The sequence below is a fragment of the Hordeum vulgare genome, chromosome 6H (assembly GCF_904849725.1).
Source record: "Hordeum vulgare subsp. vulgare chromosome 6H, MorexV3_pseudomolecules_assembly, whole genome shotgun sequence".
NCBI lineage: Eukaryota > Viridiplantae > Streptophyta > Magnoliopsida > Poales > Poaceae > Hordeum > Hordeum vulgare.
In genome coordinates, this window is record NC_058523.1 from 66716845 (window position 1) to 66731810 (window position 14966).

At 46.3% G+C, this 14966-nt stretch overlaps 2 protein-coding genes across 4 annotated transcripts in view; one reads left to right on the forward strand and one right to left on the reverse strand.

Annotated features, from left to right (window-relative positions):
- LOC123405105 (ABC transporter G family member 4-like) overlaps positions 1–14966 on the reverse strand; it is a 30949-nt gene that overhangs the window by 14977 nt on the left and 1006 nt on the right. The gene's annotated exons all lie outside the window — the stretch shown is intronic.
- Positions 1801–12632, forward strand: LOC123406233. 3 transcript variants are annotated; one of them, XM_045099719.1, is made up of 6 exons: positions 1801–2239; positions 2332–2461; positions 2550–2692; positions 2954–3253; positions 3334–3403; positions 12293–12632. In XM_045099719.1, exons 1-4 carry the CDS (start codon positions 2159–2161, stop codon positions 2966–2968), a joined length of 369 nt encoding a protein of 122 aa, XP_044955654.1. In that variant the 5' UTR covers positions 1801–2158; the 3' UTR covers positions 2969–3253; positions 3334–3403; positions 12293–12632. The 3 variants fall into 3 exon arrangements, with proteins under 3 accessions (XP_044955654.1, XP_044955653.1, XP_044955652.1); XM_045099718.1 differs by lacking the exons at positions 3334–3403; positions 12293–12632 and having other exon boundaries at positions 2332–2692; positions 2954–3238; XM_045099717.1 differs by lacking the exons at positions 3334–3403; positions 12293–12632 and having other exon boundaries at positions 2103–2239; positions 2550–3238.

Below are 14966 nucleotides of genomic sequence, written 5' to 3' on the forward strand. Positions count from 1 at the left end.
CCGAGGGAGAGGGGAGAGGCCCCCCGCCACCGCGTCGCACACACGGGCTTAGCGCGACGCTGACCACCTGCGGCGGCGAAGGGGAGGACGGGCACGGGGCGAGATGCCGGCGACTGTCGTTGGCTCCTCCCGTGTCGTCCGCGAGGGGGGCGAAGCGAGAGGCGAGCTTCCCAAATTCACACATGCTTGCTAGGGACGGTACTTGTGTTCCGTGGAAAATCTCTACATTTTTTGATATTCGTGAGATATGATCATTTCACCTAAAGACTATCATTGAAATCTGAATGAAGAGACTGCACATGCAAATCATGTCAAGAATGTGCAATATTCAATTAATAAAAACTTTTCGTGTGGATATGTGTTGTGTCGCATCCCTCCACCGACGTTAAATATTTCAGTTTATTTTTTAAAAAAGGTAGCACCCCACATAAAGGAAGTATAAGTCTATCTTGCAAGATAGTAAGACCGCTAAAAATGAATATCGTCCATGAAAGTAGATATCACACAAGTGTAATAAATGTATAAGCTCTAGAAAGTTGATCCTTCTCTAGAGGAAAAAGATAGCATGGAAGAACCAACGTTGTACCCAGAATCAACATGTATTGTGCTGAAGTATAATCATAGACAGTGATGGAATAGCATTCTCTCGTACGGTCGGCATACTGATTTTTAGTACTACAATTATCAGTGCTCATGGTACCTCAGTAGACGAACAACAATTGGCACTACTTAAATAGGAGTTAAAAGCCTCCCAGGCTCTACAACTTGCGTGGAATGTGATGTTTTGGTCCACAACTTGCGAAATTTGACCCAGACATCCTACAACTTGCACCTCGTGTGACGTTTTAGTCCGGGGTCAATCGCAACATGCCAAGTGGCAGCCAGGTGGTTGGACCTTTCCTGCCACGCACTTTTGCATAAACCTCCCTGTCGCTCTCTCTATTTCACCCGCACTCTTTAAAATTAAAGTATTGACATTACACAACTCTAGCAAACTGTACATGGTTACAATTTGTAGTAAAATTATATGAAAAGAGTCTGGGATTAAAACACATGGCAGTATTTGATCCAAATTTTGAAAAGATGACTAGGACTTCAAAGTAACCAGATGGCCTATAACTGCACTACCTTTCCGAATGCTTAAAAGACGGCGATGGCCAGGCATTCAAAGTATACTATTTACCCCGTTGAACATTTGAAAAGAAAGCTAAAAGTTATTACAAAAATCAAGCCAATGTCGACAACTATTATTACAACATTCACTTATTGCTCAGTTAGTTCTTAAATATATATATTTTTTAGAAATTTCATTAAATGAATACATCTGAAGCAAAATGAGCAAAACCTACACTTTAAATGTATCTACAAACATCACATATGGTCTTCTAATAAAATTATAAAAAAATATATTTAGAAACAAAGAGAGTACATGCCACTGAAAAGGAGCTACACACAGAACAGAGTTCATAATCAGTGGCACGTACGTAGAGAATTTTCAATGTTTTATTATCCATATCCATGCATACATTTATGTAGAAGTCATTTTATGTTCACAATATACATCTTTACTATTAAAGTAGGATCGAACGTACCGATGGTTCGACGAGAGCGATGGTTGGACCTCTCGATCCCACATCCCCACTTCCTCCGGTAGCACTTTCATCGATTTTTTTTCATCCCTTCGTAAACCAGACGATTAAATAAAAACATAATCGGTTCATAAAAAAAACTAACTTAACGAAACGATAATCCCCACCACCCCGCACACGTCTTCCCCATCGCTCAGCCCCACGCCCGCCCGCACTCGCACACACACGCCCGCCCACACCCGCACCCGCCCCCCGCCCCCGCCAGCCCGCACGACTCCCCGCCCAACCCGACCCCCTCGCCGCCGGCGAACCCAGCCCCGCCGAATCCCACGCCACGCCGCCTACCCCCGGCCCCCTCGCCGCCGGCCATCCCAGCCCCGATCCATCCCTCGCCGTCGGTCATCCCAGCCCCCACCCATCCTTGATGGATCTGCCTCTCCTCATCCTCGCCGGCGTCGAGTGATGGTGGTGCTCGGGCGGCCCAAGAGCGGGCGCGGCGCGGGCAGGGATCCGCCTCTCCTCATCCTCACCGGCGGCGGCGCGAAGCGGAGAGAGAGAGAGGCGGAGAGATGTCGAAGCGAACTGGTCCCCCGAAGCACCAGAATAGCTACGCATGGAAGCCCAACCTCGGCCGGAAAATCAACGAGACCGTAAGCCGGCGACCCGCCTCCCTCCCTTGCCCGTCTTTTTTTTCCGTTCTTGTGGGGCCTAACCGCCGCAATCATCGCCGCTGCTCGCGCAGGAGCCTGGGGGCAGGTTCCGGCCTCTGTCGGAGATCACCGGCGTCTGCCAGCACTGCCGGGACCAAATCCATCCGCCGTTGACACCGTATTCTCCTCCCGGCGGGATCCGGCCTCTACCACTATGCACAGGTGCGACGGGACGTTAGGATCCACTACTCTTTGGCAACCGCCCGACCTCCACGACTGTGCCTCGCCAATGCTTACTTACCGCATCCAGCCTTTCATCGATATGGACTCGTGCTTCTCGGCCCCATGGTGTCGTGCTGGACGAGTGCTCCACGGCCCCTCCTCCACGGTCTCGTATATTCGTATGGGACGGACGAGGGCGAGCCCTGGGCATGGTTGCTGCTGTTCTGGCTGGTAAGCTTTTCATTGATTCTTCTTCGTTGGAAGTTATTCAGCCAACATTGTATTTCGAGGTTTTTCAAGACTCAACTTTTCTTGTTGTTGTTTTCACTGAATGAATTAGAGGAACACACCTATGAGACGTCCTACCAGTGCAGGTGCAGGCATGAACACATGGCCATAATAGATGCATGCATATGAATGATGAATGTGTGCAGCCTTGATCCATCAGCGCATTAGTGTTGCATGCGTTAATCAAACGTTTGCCCTGGACAGCCTGCTCAACGTTGACGGCGGCGGCAAGATCAGCAGGCTTGAGATAATCGCGCTGCTCCCCTCCCCTCCCGACACGAGGATGAGAATGGCGCCGTCGAGTTCAACGAGGTCACCCTCTCCTTCGCAGCTTCTCCTCTAACCTTGTCGCTGCCCTATCTATGCCGATCACTTGCAGGTCGCCGAGGCCTTCCGCACATTTGACCGAGACAGCAGGTCAACAGAGGATACATCTCAACTGACCAGCTCGTGCGCTCCATGGTGCCATTACAAGTGGCTGGAGGGATGGTGTATGCTCACAAGGTGTGTGATCCTTCTATCAAATTCTGGCTATATGTGCATGGCCTCATTGGTTATAATTTAGCTGTGTTGGCTATATTTAGGTTTCTGTAGGCCAAGTTGTTTCATCCAGACAAGAATCCCACGAATCTTAACGTGATGTGGGAATTTCAGGTACATCAATCTCTTCTGCTCTATTGCGTCATGTGCTCCACGCCTGTACCATATGACTCAGGAGTGCCCAGTGAAAAAATGTGTTATATTTGTAGAGTCGATGTTCTCGGAGAGGGAAAATCATCCACGCAATGGTTTCCAGTCCTGTGAAAACTAAGTTGTTTAAAAATGGTCAAGTAAAGAAAGAAATCTTTCATGGTTGTGGGATTTAGAGGATTACTAGCTCGCTATAATCATAGATACTTAATTTGTTTGCTTTTGAATTAAGTTTGGTAAGGCGTATGAAGCCCCAAGTTATCTTGTAAAAAGGTTTCTTATGATAAGCGTGGAAAGCAACCTCTGAACTTTTATATAGATATTTAAGTACCGATACTATATTTTGTTATGACATAGGAAAACCAAGTTTTGAGGCCAAAGATTTATCTTGGATGTTACATGTGCATTACTTTAGCTAACCGTCCTACCGTCGGGCTTTTAGTTGAAGTTCAGCGAATTTCTTGTAATGGCATTTGAGGGATAATACGATCGACCCAACTGTTAGCTTTGGGATGTTTTTTGGGATCGACTCATGAAGATGATGGCTAGCTTGCACCAACATCTGTATGCTGCTCCCATAATACCCAGTTATTGACAGCAAACTTGCTTGTGTGCGATGCAAACAATGACAAGTGGATGAACATGCAGCTCAATGGTGGCAATTCAGTCACCGATGTGGGTGACCTAGCTATTTCACGCCACCGACAGACTAGACCATTGAGAACGGAACCAAGAAGCTTGTCGTGCCGGCGGCTGTTGCAGCACTGGCCCATCACGCTTGTCCAGGCCGCGGCATGGTCAAGGATCTTAGTTTGAAGGGTGGATGGTTGCACGGGTCTATTCTTGCTGCTTGTGCCGTGGGGCACCTTACGCGGCTCCTCCCCCACCCCTAGAAGGCCTGCTTTGTTCAGTAACCAACTTTGACTCTGTATAGGCCACTAACCTCTGGTAAGTGCATCATGCTCAATTATGTGATGTAGCTGTTTTCATGTTATGCAATTCAGTGGTACCAAATTGTGTGCACAATGGGATGTTCTTAAAGCTCTGAACTTGTTTCATGCAAACATACAGTTGGTTTGAGAATTAATTCCTCATCAACCATTGGATGCTATGATGCTATAGGTCTGGGTATAGCTGGAGGATGTCGAGGACATCAAGGAAATATTGACTCAGGGGCGAGGCGAGAATGAGTGAGGCGACTAGCGGGGCGATTAGCCAGGCGACTGGCGAGAGGATCCGCCGCGCTTCAACCGACGAGGAGATCCAGGAGATTCAACCTCGGCGATGCGGTGAGGTTGACCGTTGCAGCGGCGGCTTTGGTCAGTGCCTGGGGGGGGACTCCAATCGATAGCGCACATCGCCGGTGGGAGGTTCTTTTCTTGCCGTCGTCCTCTGATCTGGGAGGCCGAAAGGGATTCATCATCCTCCACATAGCATCCTTCTGGACTACCATTAGAGATGAAGGAGACATATTGGCGGGTCGGTATCTGCAACACGATGAACTCCCTACGGCTGGACAAATCCTTCTGATAGATGGGTTCCGGTTTCAAGTGCATCAGCAACCGCAGAAAGGGGATCATATTGACGAATCGGTACGTAATCTTTCGCCTCCTGTTCGTTTTGGTGGACGTTTTTGGGTCCTTGCCGAGCAGGATGATGAGCTGGAGGACGAGCATGGTGAGGTGCGTGCGGAGGCGTCGGCAGCTCCGTCACCGTGTACACCTTCCCCGTCCATGGAGGTGCTCCAGGAGTGCAAGATGCGGCGCGATCCTATTCTGGCGAGGAAGAAGATGGAGCCTCCTCCTCGGAAGCCTTGGATTGGGCCGATTCCAAAGGTAGTTCGTAATACTATTTCTTTATCAGATTTCATCAAATCGGATTGTTGGATCAAGGGTCCCAAGAAGAGACAACACGCGCCCAGTGTTCTTCGGCCGTCAGTGTCGGCGCTAATCTCGGAGTCCGAGCGGGATTCTGGGGCGACGGGCGCGGTATCTGTGCGTGAGTTTAGGGACAACTTTTTTGCATGCGTTAACGGCTAATGGGCCTAAGGCGACATCGATTATCAGGGAGTCTCAAACTCCAATAGCTGGGTATATGGCCCAGGACTTACCGGTTTCGAAAGTGCAAGCCGACCTGGACTAGGTACCATCGGGGTATTTGGCCCAGAACGCACCAGACCAGATCGACTCGATCGTCACGAACACGAGCAGCGGTGTTTCAGAGATGATTTATCACGTCGCATGTCTCCAGTCGCCACGAACTAGGGTTCGTAGAACAATAACTGGGTTCTCACAGCTGGGACCAGGCAGAGCGATTAGGGTTCCGGCGCCTGCTGCTTCTGCTTTGCCTCCTATGGCGGGTCGGGGCAGCAGACAGGGCAGGGAAACCCGCCCGTGGCTAAGCCGACGGCGACGGCAACTGCGCAGCTGGGGAAGTTTGCTCCTGCGACGACATCTACTCAGCTGGGGAAGACCCATGTTCCTGCGCATGCCGGAAGGATGCCTAGTGGTGCTGCAGGGCAGGCGAGGGAGCCGTCTCACTCGAACACTTATCAACAGCGCAGTCGCTGGGGTGATGATGGTTTCAGCGGATATGGTGAGGGGCACCATCGAGGGGGTGCGTCCGCTAGAGGTGGTAGAGGGCATGCTTGGCAAAACGATGGGACTGCAGGTAATGGTTTTAATGCACCACCGGGGCAGTTTGTTCCGGGTCCTTCTGGACCTTCGCATCCGAAGAGAGGAGGTTTTCGGCAGAATTGGATTGGCAGAGGGGGCGGAAGGAAGCCTAGACCTCCTGTTGCTGCTCCTGAGCAGCCTGCAGACCCTATTGATTCTACCATGGTGACCATGACGAAAACAGTCAAGGAGGTGGCTGATTCATCTATGGCTGATCAGAGCTTGGTGTGTGCCAAGGGAGATGGGCCAGAGAGACCTTCTAAGTGGGCACGTAAGAAAGAGAAAATGGTGTGTTACCGATGCAGTGAGACAGGGCACTTCGTCTCGGAATGTAAGGCGGAGTTATGCGTGTATTGCTTGAAACCTACGCATGGTGCTGCTAAGTGTCCTCTTACGATTGGGCCTTTGCCAGTCGTTACTATATATGGTGTTTCTAGTCAAGACTTGATGTTTTTTGAGTCACCGGCTGCTATGGAAAATATTCATGCCCCTGATGCTAGCTTCACGGGTACGGTTACGGTGACTAGGGTGCGCTCACGGTGGAGCAGATAGTGCAGCAACTTAAGGAGCTAGTCTCTTCAACCTTCAGGTGGGAACCGGTTTTGATAGCTGATAATGTCTTCAAGGTCGTTTTTCCTACCAAGGAGGATCTAGCCCGCCTACTTAAGTTTGGGATGTGCAGGGTTGCTAGCATGAGCATTGTGCTTGAGTTTGATGCCTGGAAATGCGAAGAGCCTAAGGGGAGACCTTTACCCCAGATTTGGGTGCATTTTGCAGGAGCTCCATCCAGAGCGACAAATGATTTTCAGGTGACATGGAGTTTGGGCTCGCTTATTGGTAAAATTGAGGAGGTGGATATGGTCTATACTAGAGCCAAAGGTGTTGCCAGGATGCTGGTTAGTGGCCTTGATATTGAACTAGTTCCAGATGAGGTTATTTGGACCTTCGAAGGGATGAGGTACACTCTCCAACTGGAGATTGAGAGTCCTACACTTTTTGATGTCCCTGATACAGATAAAGATACTCATATGACTGATGGTGATGATGCTAGTGGTTCCAAAGATAATGCAGAGGGGTCAAAAGACACAGGTCCTAATAGCTACCCTAAGCAGACCACTAATCCGCAGCAAAATCAGCCTAATCTTGGCGCTGGTAATGGCCCAAGCAACTCTGCTATGCACAAGGATTTGCGGTTTGGTGCTTTTGAACCCACTTCCGCGCTGGCAAAAATTGGTTCTCGGGCGGCGTCCTTTGAGCCTAGTCTGACGAGATTTTTGGGAAAGACTCCCAAGACCTACAAAGGTAGCAAGCAGTCTAAATTGGCGCTGAAACCGCTGTCGCTGGAGGAGTATTTCGTGGGAGCTAAGGCTACGTCGACTACACTTCCTACTGGGCATGGTGCACCTGATACGTCGACTGGCGCTGGTCCTGTTTCCCCAACTTGCCAGCCGCAGGTTGACGACTTGTCGCAGCTCATGCTGCTGCATGCAGACGAAGCCTCGGCCTTGCTTGGCCATGCAACTACTCTTGCCAGGACCGAGGATGCGGAACCTACTGGTCATTTGAAGCTATGCAGTGTTGCACCAGCGGATGTACAACCAGCTTCTGATTCTTGCTTGGGAGAAGCAACAGCTGATGGACTGGGTCACGGCGAGGCTGCAGCGGCTGCTTGCGGCGGCGCGTTGGCCAGCGCAGGAGGTGCCCAGGCGGGTTCCACCGCGTGTGCTGCTCAACCCCACGACGGTGAGGCCCAGGGTACGTACCTGCATGCTCACGCGACCACGCTGGCCATGCATGAGGATGCTACCACTGGGGGTGGCTACGTTTCTACTGCACCACGGCATATTGGTGCTATTCTGCCTGCTCCAACGGCTGCACAGGCAGCTTGCGTGGACGCGCTGGCAATCGCAGGAGGTGCCCAGACGAGTTCTTCCCTTTGTGCTGCTCGACCCGACGACAATTCGGAGGTGGTTGCCGTCTCTATGGAGGGCCCAGTGTGTATGCCCATGGCGGGTACGGAATATATACCTACTGCCGTTGCACCAGAGTCTGGACCGATCTCGGTTGATGATGTCATAGCATTCGGAGGTGTTCCCAATCCGATGGGTCCGGATAGACGAGCTAGTCAACGGGTACAGTCTGAGCCAGATGTGGATGACCTGCAGATTGGACGGGCGATGTGTATGGCCAAAATGAAGGAGGTTCAGAATTCAACAGGTATGAATTTTAATACTGAACATTCTATTCTTCATTTTACTCCGGAAGATATTTTAGATAATGCTAAGGCAGTGGGGGTGACTTTGGGTGAGACTAGCCAACAAGTTTCAAAATCTATCAATGACTTATTAGACTTAGAAGTTGATAGGGCTTTGGATATTATTCGAAACTTAGCGGCGGTTCGACCTATGAATGATAAGGAGATATCGGATATGGGGGGATTGAATTTAATATGTCAAAACTTAGTCCCTGAGGAGGAGATTGAACAGTCGCAAGTAGCTTTCGATGATTCGAACATATCTACTACTCATCATAATGATACGGCCAAAGATATTCATGGTTATATGGACCAGGAGTATGCTTTGGATAAGCCGAAGCGCAATTCGAAACGAAGAGTTTATCCAGTTTCGGCTATTCGTAGGAGTGGTAGATTCAGGACTGCAATTTTTTTATGATGAAATATGAAAGGACTTTTTTGGAATAGCAGAGGTCTGAGAGACTTGGCTAAAATTAGGTTCCTTGCAGAATCAATGTTACAGCATAGTCTTGACTTCATCGCGTTGGGGCGGGAAAACTTCACACCACATTTTCTTAACTCCCTTTCCGGAGGAGTGGAATTTGAATGGCATTGTCTCCCTCCAAGAGGAAGGTCCGGAGGGATCTTACTTGGGGTCCGATACAATACACTTCAAGTGCGAGAAGTAATATTAGGTGACTTCACGGTAAAATTTAGAATTAGAAAAAAGGAATGGGTTTGAGTGGGCTCTAGTAGCGGTCTATGGTGCCGCTCAAACGGAGCACAAGCCAGCTTTCTTGGCTGATCTGGTTAGAATTTGCGATGAAAATCTACCACTGGTGGTGGGTGGTGATTTCAATATCATCAGGCGAGCTGATGAGAAAAGCAATGATAATTTCGATGGTAGATGGCCCTTTATGTTCAATACGATCATAGAGAGTCTGAATCTACGGGAGATTGAACTCTCCGGTAGGAAATATACTTGGGCCAATTCTCTACATAACCAGACTTTTGAAAAATTGGATAGAGTACTAACTAGTGTTGACTAGGAGCAGAAGTTCCCTTTAGTCACAGTTCGATCTATGCAGAGGGCTATATCTTACCATACTCCACTATTGTTAGACTCTGGAAATGCCACTCACAAAGGAAAAAAGATGCCTTCTCTTTTGAGGCCAGTTGGTTCACCCGTGAGGGATTTTTAGACATTATTGCTAGAGAATGGAGCAAACATACGGATGGGACATCGAGTGTCGACATCTGGCAACGCAAAATCCGACACCCTAGACAATTCCTGAGAGGTTGGGCTAAGAATGTGTCCGGACAGTACAAACATGAGCATGACCAACTGCTTCACTTTATAGATGCCCTGGATCGTAAGGCTGAGACCGACATGTTGGATGAACATGAAAGGTCGTCAAAATATGAGGCCGAACAGAGGGTGCGTGTTCTCCTCAGGGAAGAGGAAATGAAATGGGCTGTCAGAGCCAAGGTCAGGGCAATTGTCCAGGGGGACAATAACACAAAGTTTTTCCACTTGATTGCAAATGGCAAACATAGGAAAAAGAGAATCATACAACTGGAGCAAGACGAGGGTACCATAGTAGGGCATGAGAACCTTAAACTTTATATCACAAATTACTATAAACGGTTGTTTGGTGCTCCAGAACATAGCTTTGTGTCTATGGACGAGCATCAGACTGCGGATATTCCTCAAGTTGGACAAGACGACAATGAGAGTCTCTCCGCACCATTTCTAGAGAAAGAGGTGTTACAGGCAATTGAGGGTATGAAAAATGGTAAAGCTCCTGGTCCAGACGGGTTTCCACCTGAGTTTTATAAACGTTGTTGGCATATTATTAAGGCGGATCTTATGTCTATGTTCAATGATCTGTATTCCGGTCACCTTCAACTCTTTCATCTTAATTTTGGTACGATTACGCTATTACCGAAGAAAGAGGGTGCCTCCAGAATTGAACAATTCCGCCCTATATGTCTACTCAATGTCAGCTTTAAAATGTTCACAAAGGTGGGAACAGATAGGCTAACTAAGATGGCACATTCAGTCATGCAATCTTCGCAGACAGCTTTTATGCCTGGTAGGAATATTCTTGAAGGGGTTGTCGTACTGCATGAGATCCTTCATGAACTACACTCCAAGAAACTCAATGGAGTTTTATTTAAGGTTGATTTAGAAAAGGCATACGACAAAGTTAAATGGTCTTTCCTGCAACAAACTCTACGTATGAAAGGGTTTGGCGACATTTGGCGAAAGCATGTTGATTGTTTTATAAAAAAGGAAGTGTCGGTGTTAAAGTAAATGATGACGTCGGTCATTTCTTCCAGACGCTTAAGGGACTTAGGCAAGGAGATCCTATGTCACCTATTTTATTTAACATTGTTGCGGATATGTTGGCGCTAATGATCAGGAGGGCTAATGACAAAGACTTAGTAGGGGGACTGGTACGGCATCTAGTTGATGGGGGTGTCTCAATCCTACAATATTCGGACAACACGATCCTTTTCATGGAACATGATCTCAAAAAGGCCAGAAACTTGAAACTCATATTATGCTTATTTGAACAGCCATCTGGGTTGAAAATTAATTTCCACAAAAGTGAGCTTTTCTGCTTTGGGGATGCATAAGCTGAACAGCTCACGTATTATCAACTTTTTGGCTGTGAGGGTGGTAGGTTATCATTCTCATATTTAGGTATCCTCATTCATCACCGAAACTTGACCATCAAGGAGTGGAGATGTATCGAGGGTCGTTTTAAGAAAAAACTAAGCTGCTGGAAGGGCAAGCTATTATCCTACGGAGGACGATTAGTTCTTGTCAACTCAGTGTTGACAAGTATGCCAATGTTTCTCCTATCCTTTTTCCAAGTGCCTATTGGGGTGCGGAAAAGGTTGGATTTCTATCGATCTCCATTTTTCTGGCAGGGCGATGAGGTCAAGACTAAATATAGACTTGCTAGATGGGACATTATTTGTAGACCCAAGGATCAGGGAGGTTTGGGAATTGAAAATCTAGAGGCCAAGAACAGATGTCTGCTTAGCAAGTGGTTATTCAGATTGTCTGTCGAATCGCAAGGGATGTGGGTACAAATTCTAAAGAACAAGTATCTATAGCACAAAACATTAGCCCAGGTCACTGTGCGACCGGGTGATTCCCCTTTTTGGAAGGGTCTAATGAGGACAAAGGCCACTTTCTTTAACAGAACTAGATTCGTCATTGGAAATGGTGAAAGTACTAGATTCTGGGAAGATACTTGGTTAGGACCGCAACCTTTGGCTCTACAGTATCTGCAACTTTATAATATTGCACAACGAAAACAGACTTCCGTTGCAGCAGTGTTACAGCATACTCCTCTTAACATTCAATTTTGCAGAGCCTTGATCGGAAATAGATGGGTTAGTTGGTTACATCTAGTCAGAAGACTAATGGATATTTCCCTGTCTGATTTTCCAGATAGTATTCGTTGAAGGTTGACCACCAATGATACTTTCTCAGTGAAATTGATGTACGACCATATTATTGATACGTCGCCTATTTCAAAGTCCATGCATATTTGGAAGGTCAAGGTTCCCCTTAAGATAAAAATCTTCATGTGGTTTGTTCACAAGGGAGTTGTTTTAACTAAGGATAACTTGGCTAAAAGACACTGGAAAGGAAATAAAAGATGTAGCTTCTGTCAAACGCATGAGACGATTAAACACCTCTTTCTGGACTGCCCTATGGCTAAATTATTATAGCGTTCATTACAAATTTCATTCAACATTACCCCGCCTACTAGCATTCACATGTTATTTGGGACGTAGCTAAACGGGGTTAATGTACTTTATGCCAAACTAATTCGGGTTGGAACTTGTGCCATGTTGTGGGCGATATGGAACTGTAGAAATGATCTAGTTTTTAACAGATTGCATCACATTAACTTTTTGCAGGTCATCTTCAGGGCTACCGCCTTGATCCGCACGTGGTCCTTACTCACTCCTGTGGAAACCAGGCAGCCTTTGGTTACTGGGTGTGTCCGATGGGAGATGGTAGCTCATGTTATCTTTAACCGATATGGATGGCGGCATGCTAATAGGATTGGACCTTAGTCCAGTTTATCCGAGGGATATAGTCGGTTTTTGGGCGGTCTGATCGCCGTGTAAATCTTTTTTCTTGTTTTCTGAATGCTCGGACTACTTTGTATTTTTTCAGACTACTTCGTTCGTAATAAAATGGCTGTATGCATCATTCAATGCAGAGGCCGGGGCAACGCCTCCTTTTCGAAAAAAAGGTCTGGGTATAGCTAACTCAGTTGAATTTTGACTGAGAGGTGCTCTCATGTTAGGCCAAACACATTTTATTCTCAAGCGATTAAATCTTTTGCTGAAATGCTTCAAGGTGGTTTTACCATATTTGCAAAAAAGGTGGTTTTAGCATGACCATGCTTGTAATGCCAGCTTATTTTCTCAAGTGGGCTGCTTACTCAATTGAAAACAGGCAGAACTTAGTTCCAGATTTAACGAGAGTACATTTTACAATGAGTTTTATAGTTGATGTTGATCAGAATCAGTAAGTGTACATAGCATTTCAAATATTTTTCTGTTTTGTGCATATTAAAAATTGATGTAGATGGTGCCCAGCAGCGTCCCGACGATCACAGCCTCGAGGAAGTTGGTCAACAGCAGCTGCTTGCTCCGATACACCACGCCAAACACATTTTATTCTCAAGCGATTAAATCTTTTGCTGAAATGCTTCAAGGTGGTTTTACCATATTTGCAAAAAAGGTGGTTTTAGCATGACCATGCTTGTAATGCAAGCTTATTTTCTCAAGTGGGCTGCTTACTCAATTGAAAACAGGCAGAACTTAGTTCCAGATTTAACGAGAGTACATTTTACAATGAGTTTTATAGTTGATGTTGATCAGAATCAGTAAGTGTACATAGCATTTCAAATATTTTTCTGTTTTGTGCATATTAAAAGTTGATGTAGATGGTGCCCAGCAGCGTCCCGACGATCACAGCCTCGAGGAAGTTGGTCAACAGCAGCTGCTTGCTCCGATACACCACGCCAAACACATTTTATTCTCAAGCGATTAAATCTTTTGCTGAAATGCTTCAAGGTGGTTTTACCATATTTGCAAAAAAGGTGGTTTTAGCATGACCATGCTTGTAATGCCAGCTTATTTTCTCAAGTGGGCTGCTTACTCAATTGAAAACAGGCAGAACTTAGTTCCAGATTTAACGAGAGTACATTTTACAATGAGTTTTATAGTTGATGTTGATCAGAATCAGTAAGTGTACATAGCATTTCAAATATTTTTCTGTTTTGTGCATATTAAAAGTTGATGTAGATGGTGCCCAGCAGCGTCTCGACGATCACAGCCTCGAGGAAGTTGGTCAACAGCAGCTGCTTGCTCCGATACACCACGCCAAACACATTTTATTCTCAAGCGATTAAATCTTTTGCTGAAATGCTTCAAGGTGGTTTTACCATATTTGCAAAAAAGGTGGTTTTAGCATGACCATGCTTGTAATGCCAGCTTATTTTCTCAAGTGGGCTGCTTACTCAATTGAAAACAGGCAGAACTTAGTTCCAGATTTAACGAGAGTACATTTTACAATGAGTTTTATAGTTGATGTTGATCAGAATCAGTAAGTGTACATAGCATTTCAAATATTTTTCTGTTTTGTGCATATTAAAAATTGATGTAGATGGTGCCCAGCAGCGTCCCGACGATCACAGCCTCGAGGAAGTTGGTCAACAGCAGCTGCTTGCTCCGATACACCACGCCAAACACATTTTATTCTCAAGCGATTAAATCTTTTGCTGAAATGCTTCAAGGTGGTTTTACCATATTTGCAAAAAAGGTGGTTTTAGCATGACCATGCTTGTAATGCCAGCTTATTTTCTCAAGTGGGCTGCTTACTCAATTGAAAACAGGCAGAACTTAGTTCCAGATTTAACGAGAGTACATTTTACAATGAGTTTTATAGTTGATGTTGATCAGAATCAGTAAGTGTACATAGCATTTCAAATATTTTTCTGTTTTGTGCATATTAAAAATTGATGTAGATGGTGCCCAGCAGCGTCCCGACGATCACAGCCTCGAGGAAGTTGGTCAACAGCAGCTGCTTGCTCCGATACACCACGCCAAACACATTTTATTCTCAAGCGATTAAATCTTTTGCTGAAATGCTTCAAGGTGGTTTTACCATATTTGCAAAAAAGGTGGTTTTAGCATGACCATGCTTGTAATGCCAGCTTATTTTCTCAAGTGGGCTGCTTACTCAATTGAAAACAGGCAGAACTTAGTTCCAGATTTAACGAGAGTACATTTTACAATGAGTTTTATAGTTGATGTTGATCAGAATCAGTAAGTGTACATAGCATTTCAAATATTTTTCTGTTTTGTGCATATTAAAAATTGATGTAGATGGTGCCCAGCAGCGTCCCGACGATCACAGCCTCGAGGAAGTTGGTCAACAGCAGCTGCTTGCTCCGATACACCACGCCAAACACATTTTATTCTTAAGCGATTAAATCTTTTGCTGAAATGCTTCAAGGTGGTTTTACCATATTTGCAAAAAAGGTGGTTTTAGCATGACCATGCTTGTAATGCCAGC